This window comes from Fusarium keratoplasticum, chromosome 5 (genome assembly GCF_025433545.1).
Source record: "Fusarium keratoplasticum isolate Fu6.1 chromosome 5, whole genome shotgun sequence".
NCBI classification, from domain to species: Eukaryota; Fungi; Ascomycota; class Sordariomycetes; order Hypocreales; family Nectriaceae; genus Fusarium; species Fusarium keratoplasticum.
Genome location: NC_070533.1, coordinates 3,999,706 through 4,015,002, shown reverse-complemented (window position 1 = coordinate 4,015,002; position 15,297 = coordinate 3,999,706). Strand labels below are relative to the sequence as shown.

The following is a 15,297-nucleotide window of genomic DNA, read 5'->3' as shown; positions in this document are numbered from 1 at the left end:
ACGAAGACCATCCATCTACATATAACGCGTCTCCGACATCAACATGACCCTCAACAAAATGGCAGGGCTGTCAACGGCAACACCTTGCACGACCTGCCATTCGCTGGCCCTCGGAGATGAATACATGAATGAAGGCTTAAAAGTCGCGCTTTCTGAGCTTCGAGAATCTGCAATCAAGACGCTTGCTTGTTCCGCTTGCGCTGTTTTATGGCAAGCCGTGTCTGCGGCTCTGAAGCAGGAGACATCAATGCCTCATGTCCTATACGAATCAATACTCATTGAATACAAGCCGCCAAAGCACCCTGGGCCCATGGTCGTGCATCTTTACCCTGATCCTGTTGCACATGAAGTCGCCGAAAAGACTCTCCAGCTATACACCCTAGAAGGTAAGATACCTACGCAGTATCCCGTTGTTCCAAGGCGATAACAAATGACCAATTCTGTAGGTGATGTCCCGGCCCCATGGGATCTAATTGGTCGAGGTTTTCATGTCCCGGAATATGGCCTGTCTTCAAGCTGTGTCGCATTGGCTCGCGAGTGGCTTGGCATGTGCGTGAGAGCAGAGGGAAAACACGCAAACTGCACCAAGGCTACTGCTCCACTGCTCCCGACCCGTGTCATATCAGTCGGGGATGATGAAGTGCCACCGCGGCTAGTGATAACTGAACCTGACCAGCAAGCATACTATGCGGCTCTCAGTCACTGCTGGGGAGGAAGCACTCCGACCAAGACCACCACCGCTAATGTTGAGGACTATACCACTTCACTGCCAGCCGATCTTCCAAAGACCTTTCTCGACGCTATCAAGGTGGCTCGGGTACTTGGTATTCCGTATCTTTGGATAGATTCGCTCTGTATCATTCAAGATTCTGCTGAGGACTGGCAACACGAGGCCTCCAGAATGGCTCAAGTCTATGCCAACGCCTACGTCACCATATTTGCAGATGCTGCGCCTGACAGCACGTCTGGCTTCCTTGATCCTTCATCACGCGATGCCACACCCAGGTTTAACGTACCGTTCAAAACACAGGACCTGGAGGAAGGGGTCCTTCATATACGGACGCGGGGATTCCTAGCTGAGGAGCTCCCATTCCACACCTGGACTACTAAAGGTGGCAAAGGTCGGAGCAAGTTGTCGACCAGGGGCTGGGTGTTTCAAGAACGGCTCCTATCACCGCGGACCCTGCACTTTTCCCGCAACGAGATGGCTTGGGAGTGCAGGTCCGTATGTGAGTGCGAATGCTCAGCAACTTCTCTGCGGACACTTCGCACTACGAGCGTCATCAAACATTTCTTGTATCCCCAGAACATCGATGCCTCTAAGGTTCAGGCCAGCTGGAGGTCGGACATTGTACCGGCATATACGCAGCTTGACCTCACCTTCCCAACAGACAGACTGCCTGCCATCGAAGGACTGGCGAGCGCGGCTGGTAAGCTGAGAAGTGATGATGAATACGTCTTTGGTCTCTGGCGAAACAGCATCAAAGCTGACCTGATGTGGCACATACCTCGATCTGGAAGACCCAGTAATAGGATTGTGGATGGAGGTGCACCGACGTGGTCTTGGGCATCGCTCACGGGGGAAGCTGCCTACGATACTAAGCGATTAGCCAAAGACTCTGATCTGGCCATCTTGGATGTCATTACAGGCGAAGGAAGCCCTCCCATATTGCTTGTAAGGGGCCATCTCGTCGAGGTGGAATTGTCGGACAGTGTGTGGGGAGATCCACGGGTGTTCCTAGGCCCAGATGATGAGCTGGCGATTCTATGGGATGTACACGGCCTCGGCAAGAAGTTTGCGCACCCATACTTCTTAGTCTGTGGCGCAGATGGAAATGGGCCCTTTGGCTTGCTGCTGGTCGCAGGACTGTCAGCTGACACGAGCAAGCAATTCCGGAGGGTCGGGTATATCCCAGGGTATCGTATCACGAGGCGTCGTCGTTCATGGTGGAGTGGCGGCTGGGTCAGTCACGACGAGTCGGTTTCGGATGAGAGCGTGGATGAGGTGTCGGATGAGGCGTGGGATCAAGCGAATGAGGCTGGGGCGGTGGAATGGGCGAAGGAGGTCTTTCAGGGAGAGGCTACGACGTTTAGGATCATATAGGGATGACCGGTTGGTTGTAGGAGAAAGGGTCTAAAGGTGGCCACTTCCTTGAATTTCGGCTTCTATTCCTGTCAATACCAATATAGGATAGCATAGGGAATCATTCAGAGTCTTGGTCTTCTATCCTTCGGGTATCTATTTCAGCCAGTAGTCCTTCTTCTAACAATGACCAACAACCCCCAGGCAAGTAACCGGTACACAACAACACAAGCCCCCATCCCAACCACACTCACCAGTGGATGCTCATCGAATTTGTACAGCCTTAGAGCTTGCTCGCCAGTTGTTATTGGACAAGTGCCATTGTCAAAGTTGCAGTCGAATGACAAGTCTCGCAGCGAGTAGTATGCTACACCACGCACCTGATAACGAATGGGGGACAGGTAGTTCAGATATGCCAACAAAGACGGCATATCCAACGACAATATGCCAGCCATGCTATTGGCCAAAGCCAAGATTACACCCATCAAGTTGATGGCAAACCCTGTGTGCGAGAAAAGCGTATTGAACATGATTCCCAGACTCTCGCCGCAAGACAACCCACTGAAACAAGCCAGGGAGGCAACGAAGTAAGTAGCTGCTGTGCGAGGGAGCCCAATAGCGAATACAGCCAGGATCCCGAAAAACAGGGCGTTGATGATCTCGAAAGGTAGCTCGACAATCGTGTAGGAGGCCAAGAACGAGTCCAAGCTGTATGCGCCATCACTGCTCTCTCGGTACGCAACATCCCGCTCACTGGGATAGATTGCCACATTGGTGAGCATGCCGATGATGTAGAATCCGCCCAACTGCTGGAAGAGGCCCAGGCGTGTTTGTATAGACAGATAGTCGTGGCCAAGATGTGCGAAGAAAAGCGTGAAGATTATGGCGACGCCGCTGGATTGCATGATACGGGCAAGCACCAGTTGAGGCTGTCGACAAGTGTTGGTTATGGCTCGGCGGACTAGGACTGGAAGTGAGGTATAGAGCGGCGTTCTATCACGCACGGATAAGGAGTGTTCAACTGGAGATTCCAAGGATTGGCGATTCTCAGAGGTTGAGTCGATAACATCCCGACTTGTCCCTTGGACTCGGCTTTGCCCACCGTCACTCTCTACCAGCTCTCGCTGTGTAAGGACAGATCGCTTTTTCCAGAGCTCGATCAATCTTTGCACTTGTTCACCACTCTCAACCCTGTCCCCTCTCGAGCCATGCTGAGAAAGATCTGTCACAATGTCCAAGGCAAAATCGGCAGGGTTGGTTTGTGACGGACAGCCGTGACCACACTCGCGAAGGTAATTGACCATGTCTTTTGCTGGTCCGCAGTAGGCAGGTGACCCTTCGTGAGATAGTAGCAATAGGTTCCCAAAGAGTCCGTACAAGTCTGAGCGAGGCTGGTGAATCGCCATGATGATGGTACGACCTTCCTCTGCGAGAACCTGTAGGAGCTGTACGATAGAATTGGCTGTGAATGCATCCAGTCCCGAAGTTGGTTCATCCACCAGAAGGACTTGGGGATCGGTTAGGATCTGAATAGCGAGAGAGACTCGCCGTTTCTCTCCTGCAGATATGCCTCGAAACGATTCGTTTCCAAGGAGAGTATCTGCACAGCCTTTCAGACCCAACTTGAGGAGGATCTCCTCGGCGCGCTGGTGTTTGTCTTGGGCACTCATGCTACGCGGTAAGCGAAGCAGTGCTGCGTAGCGAAGAGTCTCCCGAACCGTCATGGCAGGTAGAAGTAGTTCATCATCCTGACGAAGATAAGAGCAGATGGATCTGAAGGCCAGATCAGACACTTCTACTCCATCAATTTTCATTGCTCCAGATTGATGATACGTGATGCTTGCCGAGTTGTGAAGCCTTCGCCCTATGGCGTTGAGGAGAGAAGACTTCCCACTGCCAGAGGGCCCAATAATGACATTGAGCACACCCGGTTCAAATTCCGCGTTGATGGGCTTGAGAATGACCTTCTCCGTTGGACCAGCTCTGAATGTCTTCAGACTTTTAGTTCTCAATGTCAGGGAAAACTCGTCGAGTTGGATTGGCAGACGTCTAGCCTTGGCGATCGGTTGTTGAGCCGTCATTTCCAAGCTCGGAGAAACGTCCCTTTGTGGCTCGGGGGTACGAGCATTCGCAATCGATGTTGGTTTCAGATATTTCAGACCAATGATCGAAAAGGACACAAAGAAAATGACAAAGGCCGCCATGCAAGCTATGGCAATCCCCGTCCAGTTTTGCGGAAAGCCGAGGGACTTGATGACGAAATCGCCGCTGTAGCGGGTGCACCTAGGGTCGGACTGGCCGTCTCGGAATGGGCATTCGTAGACGCTGCCTTGAAACTCGTTTCCAACGTAGGCGCTGAAGGTATAAAACTGACAATGTCAGAATAGGAAGAATTTCAGCAACAGAAGCACACATACCATGTAGGTGATCCAACGAGTCCATCGAACGTAGACGGGAATGGTTTGGATCTGCACAATCATGCCCGAGGCAAGGCTCTGCAGGGTATATATCAGACTTGCAATGAGACTTGCCGTCGCAAAGTTTCTGCTGATAACCACGCATGCCATCGCGCAAACAGCGGCGATGTAGTGGTTTAGAAGAGAGATGGCAAAGAAGGTAAAAAATTTGTCAGCTTGACGATCAAGCCCGGTCATGAAGTAAATCAAAACTGAGAATATGACGGGAACGGGCAAGTCCTCTGCCAATAGCCTGGCAAGTCTGCGAGAAAAGACAAACGAAACAGGACTGACGCAGCGTTCCGATGCCTCTCGATCGAATATTGGCATATCAAGAGTCATGCGGTATGTCTCAAAGATAAGCACGAGGTAGCCTTGTAGACTTGCAGCAACATACAAACACCCTTGACGGGACCGAATGCCAACTTGGTCTCGCCCCAGATCATAGAACATGTACCCAACCGCAAGGCCCATGATAACAGCCTCGATGATGAATGCCACCATACCCAGAGGATCTCGGTACGTGATCTTAATGCTCCGTTTGGTTAAAACCCGAAGTTGCTGGAGCTGAGATATGTGCTGGCTCGTGTTCCGTTGTGAGGGGGACTCAAGTAGAGGACATCCGGCGCTGACTAGTTGGGGGAAACGACGCTGGCTCTCGACCAGCCAGGCTGACTTCAAGGTGTTGATGCGAGTAGTGCTTTCTTCTTCCAGCTGAGGGCTTCGATAGTCGATCGAGGATATGTCAATGATGAAATCGGCAGGGTTGGTAAACGGGGGCTTGTGGAAACCGTTGGTCTCGAACCAGGGGAGAGCCTGAGAGACGGGGCCAGAAAAGACGAGTCCTCCGATAGCCAAGACAAGAAGATTATCTAGTAGAGACCATATCTCAGATCGAGGCTGGTGAATCGTCATGATGATCGTCCGTCCTCTGTGAGCCATGTCCCGGAGCGTCGTAACTAGCTGAAAAGCATTGGTAGCATCAAGGCCAGTGGTAGGCTCATCCAGGAACAAAAGGGACGGATTTGCCAGAAGCTGAACTCCAATGCTAACGCGGCGCCTCTCTCCACCGGAGCATCCTCGCTTCTGACTGTTCCCAATCCGAGTGCTGGCGCACTTCTGTAAGCCCAGCTCGTTGATGACATTTTCGACTAATTCACGACGTTCTAGTGCTACCACAGAGGACGGGAGGCGTAAGTCGGCTGCGTATTTCAGGGTTTCCCGAACGGTGAGAGTAGGGAGGAGAACGTCTTGCTGCGTGACATATGCGTGCTTGACATCGTGAATCTTGGGGTGGCCGTTGAAGGTGGTCATTCCCTGGCTTATTCGTGCTTGACTTGCGAGTCTGTCGGATAACGCATCCAGGAGAGTCGTCTTGCCAGATCCACTGGCCCCAATGATTGCTGTCAGTGATCCCGGCTGAAAGTCGGCTGCGATATCTCGAATAATCTCCTTCGGAGGCTGGCGGTCAGGTCTCGACGTGATACTTCTCGGTAGCTTAGACCAAACGGTCCGTGTTGTGAGTTCAACGCCAAGATAGCGAACTTGAACATTGACGGGTTCCACCCTGTTGGAAAAGACGCCTCTGGTCGAATCAATGGGGAGTGGCTTCTTGCCGTTATCATCCAAGTGAAAGGACTCATCTTTGGGAGTATCAGTGGCCGCAGGGAGGCTCCCATCGGGAGCTTGGCCCACGATCATGCTGATCCCCGCGTTGTCTAGGCGTTCAGGAGTTTGACAGGATCTGTAGATAGAACCGGCAGATTCTCAGCATCTCCGTGCCCCTTACAATTGTCCAAGCCCAAAGAGTAGCCGCCACGTGGCGCACAAGTTGTTCTTCAAGCCACTCCTGCCGCTCTTTCCAGCTGGGAGACAACGGTCAACGCTAACTAAATAGTTCGATCGACTATTCCCACCGGGCTGCCGGCCTAATCAGACTACGTGCCAGCCACACAAGTTGACTCTTTCTTTTTCATCCCTCAACGCATCGTTATTCGCCCAGACCACTGTAGTGAAAGTCAGCTGGCCGTGCTGTTCCGTATCGCGGCGAGCTGAGACTCCATCACCATCCGTGGTTTTGGAAGCGGACCGAATCCTGTCTCGGGGCTTTTACCGAGCTATCCTCGGGGTGCCATTTCAATTGGCCATTGAACGGGTTGAACCTCAGCGCCCTGGCTTAGGTCGGAAGATCGCCATTGACCCGTATTGGTGGTGCAAGTCTCAGGGGCCCACGGAGATATTGACGCTATCAAACTAGCTAGCTTGGTTGCATTCCGTGTCCCCAAAGCGTCTACCACAGGTCTTGGGAGCTGGCTGTCGGTCGATGACGCAGCGCATATAAGCCCAGCCATTGAACGTGCGTTTTCATACGCCGCAACAGCAAAACAAGGTTACACGAGATCTCACCATGCGAAACGCAGAAGGTAGGCCAACCTCGGCCTCTACAACAACACTCACAATGTCGATAAAGAAGTCTGCACCATCTATCAGTGGAAATATTTGGGGTCGCACTGGCTTTGGCCGGTCCTGGATTCGCTCCTTTATTGCGGCATCGCCGTGCTTTCTTGCGCCGCTTACCTCGATATGCGTCTTCATCACCCTTGCTCAGTATGACGCGTCATTCTCCCTCTTTGCAGAGGCGGTCATGAAGGAAGGCTTTTGGAGCATCTGCAACCAATACGGCCCGCGACTAACAATCAAGGGTGTATTGGCCGTCATTTGCTGGGTTGGGCTGCAGGCCCTGTTGTTCCGATACCTCCCAGGCGATACACACAAAGGGCAGCTGACTCCAGCTGGCTATCTTCTATCTTATCGGATAAATGGCCTGTCTGCTTGGATCATCACCCATGTTCTGTATATCGTCCTCAGCTTGGTTGGCGTATTGGATCCCGGGTTCATCCCCCGAAACTGGAGCAGTTTGATTGGGGCTATGAACTTAGCTGGATATGCCATTTCGACGTTTGCCTTTGTAAAGGCATACATAATGCCTACTCATTCAGAAGACAGAAAGTTCAGTGGTACGTTGCCGTATTTGCTATTGCTGGCTCGGCGAATCTTAACGTAAACCTTCAGGATCTTCACTGTATGACTTTTACATGGGCATCGAGCTGAACCCGCGACTTGGCGATAGCTTTGATCTCAAGCTCTTCAGCAACGGGAGACCAGGAATGATCGCCTGGACACTGATGTAAGTCTACATCTGCATAGTTCATCACTGTTGCTAATATGTGAAACCCCAGTGATTTTTCAAACATGGCATATCAATACCAGACACAACAGTACATCGAGCCATCTCTGATTCTCATCACGATTCTTCAAACGATATACGTGGTTGACTTTTTCGTCAATGAATCTTGGTATCTGCGAACAATCGACATTGCCCACGATCACTACGGGTTCTACCTTGCATGGGGCTGCTTCTGTTTCTTACCAACTACATACACGATCCAAGGTCAATACCTAGGTCTATATCCAAAATCTGCCTCGGCCCCTTACCTGGCCTTCTTCTTTGCCCTCGGCCTTGCCGGCTATGTTCTGTTTCGTTCTGTCAACCACCAGAAAGACAAGCTCCGCCGCTCTGGCGGAAAATGCAACATCTGGGGCAAACCTGCCGAGTACATAGTAGCCTCTTTCAAAACCTCGGACGGCAAGCAGCACAAAAGCCTACTTCTGTGCAGTGGCTGGTGGGGATGGTCACGACACGCCAACTACGTGGGGGATCTATTGCTTAGCTTCAGCACATGTGCGTTGGTTGGAAGCACTCGAACTGTGGTCTGGGTCTATGCTATATGGATGACCATGCTGCTTATTCATCGATGTATTCGGGATGAGAAGAGGTGTTCGGCTAAGTACGGTGCTGCATGGACGGAATATTGTAGACGCGTGCCGTGGCGATTTATCCCAGGAATCTGGTGATGAGCAACTTTGAGGTTTGGTGCTGGACACGGTCAAGACAAGATAGCGTTGAAAACAAGTTTCTTGTCATTCTGACCACAAAGTCGACAGCAATAGCAAGACGAGCGAGGTCATTATCCAAAGATGGACCCTGGGGGTTCTCTGCAGTTACATGGCCTTGAGTAGCTAGAATGTGAAAACATCGAGATCCACAGACTTTGTTCTCTAGCTCTCGGGCGACGAAATCCATCTTTCCGCTGGGCACGATAACGCCCAGTCATCACCACCGCGCTTCACTCATTTGAGCATCGAGACAGGCAAGGATAAGATATTACTTTTCTTCTGTCAAGCAAACCTCCAAATGTCTCGAGTTTCCAGGAATCGAGTGGCGCAAGAGGCATCAACCAGTCTTGGCTCCAGAGTGGATTACAGCAGCATCGATCGAGCAGATTCTTCACCCCATATTAAATACGTGACCCCGGGGCCTGTACTCCATAGCTTTCGATCCATCGTTTATGCTCGAACCGCAGAGGCCCCTCAGTGGAGCTTCGATCCGATCCTGTGGAGCGGAAGACGATCCCCGACGATTTAAGGACGCAATGAGAGATTTAACCCCTTGCCTGATCGACTCAAGTCTCAGGCCGGTCCCGAATAGTGTGTAGACGTGTCTCGGTCGGACTGTTGAGGTGGCTGAGACTGTCTCACGCCGTCTCTACCGGGGAAGAAGCAAGGCAGCCAATCAGGCGTCAACAAGACGGCTGCGCACTTGTGCCTATCTCTGCGCCCACTCACATCGCAGCTTATCCTGTTCATCTTGATACAAATATTCTCTGTGGCTTGGTGTACAGAGCTGTCAGGAAACACAAGCTAGAGCTCTTGGCCAAGGAAAAAGAGGCACTTGGTCACATCCCCTGACCAACTAGTGACGCCGCGCATGTAGTGCACCGAAAGAGACCACGTTCCCTAGTTGCACCGCCTCAACAAAATCATGTCTTGTCACTCGTCTTCATCTCCAAAGAAATGCGGTAGCCCCTCTTCCTCTCCGGTGATCTTCATTCCTCAAATCCCTCTCTATCAACATACCAGAATCTGTCGACAAGTCACACTTCGCCATGGATCGCCATGACCAAGCAGTCGATGACATTGCGATTGCTGTACGCAAATTCTTCAAGCTTGGAGAGAAATACCGAGTGTTTCACGGCTCCTCAAACAGTACCCGCCCCCGCCATGGGTCCAACCAAAACATTGTTGATATCAGCATGTTATCAAACGTCCTTGCCATAGACGTCAATCGACAGACTTGTCTCGTGGAGCCCAATGTCCCGATGGATCGTCTAGTTGAAGCCACCATTGCGTATGGCCTTGTGCCCCCCGTTGTCATGGAGTTCCCCGGCATCACCGCGGGGGGCGGGTTTTCGGGGACATCAGGGGAAAGCAGTTCGTTCCGCCATGGCTTCTTCAACGAAACCGTCAACTACGTCGAGATGGTTCTCGGAAATGGTGATGTGGTCAAAGCATCGAGGCAGGAAAGGCCAGATCTATTCCACGGTGCTGCCGGGGCTGCAGGGACACTTGGCATCACCACGGCGATGGAGTTGCAGCTTATCGAGGCCAAGAGATTCGTCAAGACGACATATCGCAAGGTTGATAGCGTTGCCAATGCAATTTCCGAGATCAAGGGGGAATGCGACAACTCTGATATTGACTACCTTGACGGCATCGTCTACTCACAAGATCACAGTGTCATCATCACAGGTCAAGCAACCGATGTCAAGCCTTCAGATTGTCCCATGCAAACCTTCAGTCATCCAGGTGACCCATGGTTCTACCTTCACGTGCAGGATAAAACACGGTATCTCTCTCCATCGTCAACTGTGACAGAGTACGTGCCGCTCACCGAGTATCTCTTCCGCTATGACCGGGGCGGCTTCTGGGTTGGTCGCCAGGGCTACACCTACTTCAAAGCGATCCCGTTTAACAGATTCTTTCGCTGGCTTCTCGACGACTACTCGCATACTCGGACACTGTATCATGCCCTTCACGCCAGCCGAATTTCCTCACAGTTTGTTGTACAAGACTTGGCACTTCCTTACGAGACGGCTGAGACATTCGTCAACTGGGTCGACCGTTCACTCGGGATTTGGCCGCTGTGGCTATGTCCCCTGAAAGGATGCTCGATGCCAACGTTCCATCCGGTCACAAACCGCAAAGCCTCGGACTCAGTGGGCAACACGGAGAAGCAGGCTCCTCTTGAGACTCAAATATCTCAACCAATGCTAAACATTGGTGTCTGGGGCTGGGGACCTCAAAACTTTGACGAATTCATCTCGAAAAACCGTGACCTGGAACACAAACTCACGGCTCTTGGTGGCCGCAAGTGGCTATATGCCCACACATATTACCAAGAAGATGAGTTCTGGAACCTATACGACTATGGATGGTATCAAGCTCTGAGGGAGAAGTATTCCGCCACAACTTTGCCGACGGTTTACGACAAGGTAAAGGTCAATGTCCAGGCCAAGGGGGAAAGAACTGAGCAGTGGAGCGAGTCCTGGTTGAGCAAATGGCCTATTGGAGGATTGTATGGCATGGTTCTGGCGACTCTGTCTGGCGATATCAATTTGCATCGTCAGGCGAAGTGGAGGTACTGGGGCAAGTAGCCAACCTAGTAGAACTGACAATTTCGTTGATGCTATATCAGGTTTTATGTGATATTATTGTGTGAGTAATGGAATCATAAATCAAGATTATGAAGAGTGGTTGCAACTGCGCAGCAGGACAGATCGCTACAAATATCGTATATTTTTACCCATTTTTGAACACAGAATGCAGTGATAACCTTCCGTTTCCTGCCTAAGTTTCAAACCAACAGTATCACGTCTTAAGAGAAGCCTGCGTCAGTCCAACCCCTTCCTGAGGTCACGAACTAGCCAGTCCGACTAGCCACTGTGGCAGCGTAGTAGACTCTTCGCCCTCATCTACAGGCCAGCCCCCGGCCCTCTCCAAGATAAACATGGCAAGTACTAGCCCAAGCCAGGCAACAGCAATGAAACTGGCCATTGTGGTTTTCGTAAGCAGCCAGCGAAGAGCGGCGACACCAACACGGACTGCTGTGTTTGTTTCCTGGCCAGATAGATCTAACCGCCGGATCATTCCCAATCGTACATCCACGATCCTAGGAAACAAATAATTGATCATCAGGCCCAAGTTGATCAAGATTGCCGTTGCCGCCGCTGGGAACAAAAGCCGGGGCTTCACCTTCCACGCGGCATAGGTAATCACGATCCAGACAAAAGCTTCGATCAGCCCAAAGAGGCCTACTATCAGCTTGATCGCTATGCCCCAAGCTGGGGTCCTCTGCATCTTTCGTTTAGTATCCTGGTTGTCGTTCGTATCCTGGGAGTGACAAGACTCGAGCTCGATGTCCGCCAATTCTCGACTGTCGTTCGTGTCTTGAGCGAGAGAAAATGGACCACCCCCAGGGTCCAAGTCACAGAGAAGTTCGACCGCGTTTCCCCAGGGTATCTCAGCAATGGAATGTCTAGAAGCGCCAAGTGCCATGCTCCAAACTAGGATTTCGAACATGAAAAGGCAACCAGTATATGCCAGCGCAAGTATGGCTGTCACCCTCAGGAATGACATGGCGGGAACCAGCACAACGAGGACAACGACTTGAACGAACACTAAAAGCACGAGGGCAGACCCGGCTATTCTTTCGGGGGTAACTGGCTCGGTGATTCGAGTCAGTGCGAATCTGAGATGTGATTCCTCGACATCGTGATTGGGCCAGTCGTCCGACGACTCTGTAGGTGCGAGAGTGGCGGTTTCGTCTTCGTCTTCGGCATCCGATGTGCAAGCAGACCCCTCGATGCGTGTCTTTCCGGAAAGGTTGAATTTCCTCCACCAAAGGTCGTTCTGCCCTATCCCTTCTCTCACGAGAAGGACTCCAGCGATAGACTGCCGCCAAGAATGCCCCTTAGCCAACGCTTTCCCGACTAAGGTGTATGTGACAAAGCAGTCAGCTAGACCCGAAATTGGCGATAGGCGATAAAAGGTAGAGTGGCCATGATATAGAAGAGATCCAGGAAGTTGTGCAGCGTTTGCGAGGGCTGGCACAAGGATTAGCCAGATAACCAAGGTTGGCGACAGAAGCACAGGAGTTTCGCAGTCATCAACTTTGGACGAGTCGTCCTCTGGCTCATCCCAACTTGTCTCGTTGAGCCAGCTGGCGTAGTAAAAGTTGATGATCCAGGCACTGAACTCGAAAGAGAACTCCATTGCTCATGATATCATGGAAGCCTCTTCACCAAGAGCATGGGTTTAAAGATGCAGATTAAGATAATGAAGAATTCAAAAAGTTTCACTGGGGCTTAATCGATCCCGATCTTCTGATAAACTCGAGATCGACAGGGTGTGCCTTGTGGTTTAGCCTGGGGGGCTGTGTACGTACATAGCCTCATTCTCCTCATAAACCGGGCGACTCTGCCTGATTGCGCGATATCAATTCTTGAAAAGTAGAATACAATTATAAGTAAATATATTCTCGTTGGGAATCATTACAGCGACCGTTCTATGCTGTTTCTCTCGCGGTCTTAAGATCGTCAAACCATGAACCCTAGCCCAAAGAACCACATCATCCGGCAGATGCACAATGAACACAAGCCCGGCTTTTGTTTTCTTCTTCCTACTAGCCACCCTCACTACCGTTGCTGCCAGCCTAGCTTCGGACACTACGAGTGGTGCCTCTCTCGCAGCCACGTCTACCTTGGAAGCATCCCCAAATGCGACTCCCACCCCAACTCCCGACGTGGCCGAGAGGTGCCGCGATCAACGTGTCTCCTCTATTCAAGCTATCCGAATGATCCTTATTCTCGCCGTGGTCTCAGCCCTTCATATGCCCGGGTCTCTAGTCTACCAGAAGCGGTCCCGGTTCTACAGACTGGCACCAGAAATTGGCCTGCTTGAGCTCATTCCCACTCTCATTGCACTCACTCAAAGCGCCATAATACATAAAAGGTCTCCGAGGGAAGCAGTTACGGCGGTACTCATTTGTCGTCACTACACTTCCAAGGAGGATCCATGGTGGGAGAAGCCTGAATACAGGGACAATGCCGGGGCTACCCCAACAGGCACATCTGGTGGCGGCCAGTCTTTGCAAGAGGTTCTAGATCACCTGCAAGCCTTTGGGCCAGCTCGAATTCTTTACGTCACACTAGCTGCTACAACAGTGGCGGAAGCCTTCACCACCAAAGCATCACTTGACCTTACCCTGCTAGTGGTATTATACGCGATTCCGCTCTTCGCGCTCGAGCTCATCTCCCTTGCGGCACTGCGCTGGAATCCTCCGCGTTCGATCTTGGAAACAAGCCAGGAAATAAGATCTTACGCCAAATTGATTGATGAGATTCAACAACCGATACCCGCCGTGGACCAGGGACTTGTCAGACAGCGACTCTATCGCGCCATCTATGTCGTGTTTTTCGTCGTGCTAGGAATACCTGCAGCCCTCAGCTTGTTCTACCCTTTCTCCGTCCCCGGATTCATCTTCTTGGCGTTTTCCGAGTGGCACAGCACCAATGGAAAATGGTACATTTCATGGCTGACTTGGGTGGGATGGTTGGTATGCCTGGTTGCTGTCATTCTCTCACTTTGGATCGTTGCTTGGCTCCCGGCGTGGATTATGGCAAGGCCTTTTCCAGGACTGTGCACACGATACTGCGAAAAGCGAGACCGTCTTGTGGCTTCTTTCCTGGACTGCGTATTTAGTGATAGGCCGTCACATGTTTTTCTTGCTGACGTCTACACGGTACTCAAGATCATAGTCATAGCGAGGCGCTTTACTCTCTAGGATATACATTGTATATCATCCTAATGGCATGTCGCGTTAGAGTCTAGACAAGTCAGGTCTGGTAGGCCCTAGCTTTTAATTACCGTTGATATCTCCCTTGCAATCGCTTGCTTAACAGCTACATTTGCATAATTTCAAGACTGATCTCATCACTTGCAACACCTCCCCACAACTAATTGCTGGTTGATTCATGGCTGGATAATGTGCACTAGCTTTCCATATTCTTATTTAAGGACGGTGTTAATATCATGGTGCTACACCTGACCTGCATTTCCTATGAACAAGCATTCTTCATTGTTGTACATGGATGGTGATACCTCACTCTATTTCCTCCCCTGGTACGGAGTAGGTGACTTAGCAATAAGGTTAATCTACAACGGCTGCACGAAACGCTGGCTCGTCGGCAAATCTATAAACATTACTCGTCACCGTCGCTAGTAAGCCCCATACGCGCTCTTGGCTTGTCGCTTTTCTTAACAGCATGTGGAGCATCCAACTTAACCATAAGTTCGATAAACTGTTAAGAGGGTAATCATGCCTGCCAGGTACAGGGTGAGAAGCATCCACCAGAAGCGGAAACGCCCTTGTTGCTCATCTCTGCTAGCGCTTGGCAGACAAGGCTAGCCTCTTGGGGTAGCGTCTGTGCTCTGTCGCGTCGATCATTCATTGCTTCTTTTCAATTCCTCAAACGTCATTACCAAGACGAAGCTTACCAACCCTGGCAGCATGCGCCGCTTGCCAATCAATCGCCAAGAGCATTATCATTAAGGAGTCTTTTGGGTACGGTAGGCCAAGGGAGTCCAAGAAATGAGCCAAGTGCGTCTTCTCTTCTGTTGTTGGCTACCCCTTGCCAGCCACAAAGGTACCGTCGTACTCTAAACCAATCACTTCCGTCTTGCTGCGCCTCCAGACCAAGGAGCAATTGTCTGAGACGCGCAACCTACGACGCCCCGCATCATTCGATGGTTCTCGGCTCGAGATTGCCGGGTGGTCGGGCTAGAGGAGACGCAGCAGGA

General features: G+C 51.3%; 6 protein-coding genes across 6 annotated transcripts; 4 read left to right on the top strand and 2 right to left on the bottom strand.

Annotated features, from left to right (window-relative positions):
• Positions 1–43: 43 nt before the first annotated feature.
• On the top strand, positions 44–2,104 carry NCS57_00792900 (HET domain-containing protein; the record flags this gene model as incomplete). Its single annotated transcript, XM_053057764.1, has 2 exons — positions 44–386; positions 447–2,104. The coding sequence occupies 2 exons, from the start codon at positions 44–46 to the stop codon at positions 2,102–2,104; spliced, it is 2,001 nt and encodes a 666-aa protein (XP_052913959.1).
• Positions 2,105–2,239: 135 nt separating this feature from the next.
• Positions 2,240–6,240, bottom strand: NCS57_00792800 (uncharacterized protein; the record flags this gene model as incomplete). Its single annotated transcript, XM_053057763.1, has 3 exons — positions 2,240–2,263; positions 2,338–4,452; positions 4,501–6,240. The coding sequence occupies 3 exons, from the start codon at positions 6,238–6,240 to the stop codon at positions 2,240–2,242; spliced, it is 3,879 nt and encodes a 1,292-aa protein (XP_052913958.1).
• Positions 6,241–6,997: 757 nt separating this feature from the next.
• NCS57_00792700 (uncharacterized protein) lies at positions 6,998–8,454 on the top strand (the record flags this gene model as incomplete). The annotated part of the gene is made up of 3 exons (XM_053057762.1): positions 6,998–7,556; positions 7,612–7,726; positions 7,779–8,454. The coding sequence occupies 3 exons, from the start codon at positions 6,998–7,000 to the stop codon at positions 8,452–8,454; spliced, it is 1,350 nt and encodes a 449-aa protein (XP_052913957.1).
• Positions 8,455–9,545: 1,091 nt separating this feature from the next.
• On the top strand, positions 9,546–11,093 carry NCS57_00792600 (FAD-binding PCMH-type domain-containing protein; the record flags this gene model as incomplete). The annotated part of the gene is made up of 1 exon (XM_053057761.1): positions 9,546–11,093. One exon carries the CDS (start codon positions 9,546–9,548, stop codon positions 11,091–11,093), a length of 1,548 nt encoding a protein of 515 aa, XP_052913956.1.
• Positions 11,094–11,352: 259 nt separating this feature from the next.
• On the bottom strand, positions 11,353–12,711 carry NCS57_00792500 (uncharacterized protein; the record flags this gene model as incomplete). Its single annotated transcript, XM_053057760.1, has 1 exon — positions 11,353–12,711. The coding sequence occupies one exon, from the start codon at positions 12,709–12,711 to the stop codon at positions 11,353–11,355; it is 1,359 nt and encodes a 452-aa protein (XP_052913955.1).
• Positions 12,712–13,084: 373 nt separating this feature from the next.
• On the top strand, positions 13,085–14,281 carry NCS57_00792400 (uncharacterized protein; the record flags this gene model as incomplete). Its single annotated transcript, XM_053057759.1, has 1 exon — positions 13,085–14,281. One exon carries the CDS (start codon positions 13,085–13,087, stop codon positions 14,279–14,281), a length of 1,197 nt encoding a protein of 398 aa, XP_052913954.1.
• Between the last annotated feature and the right edge of the window lie 1,016 nt (positions 14,282–15,297).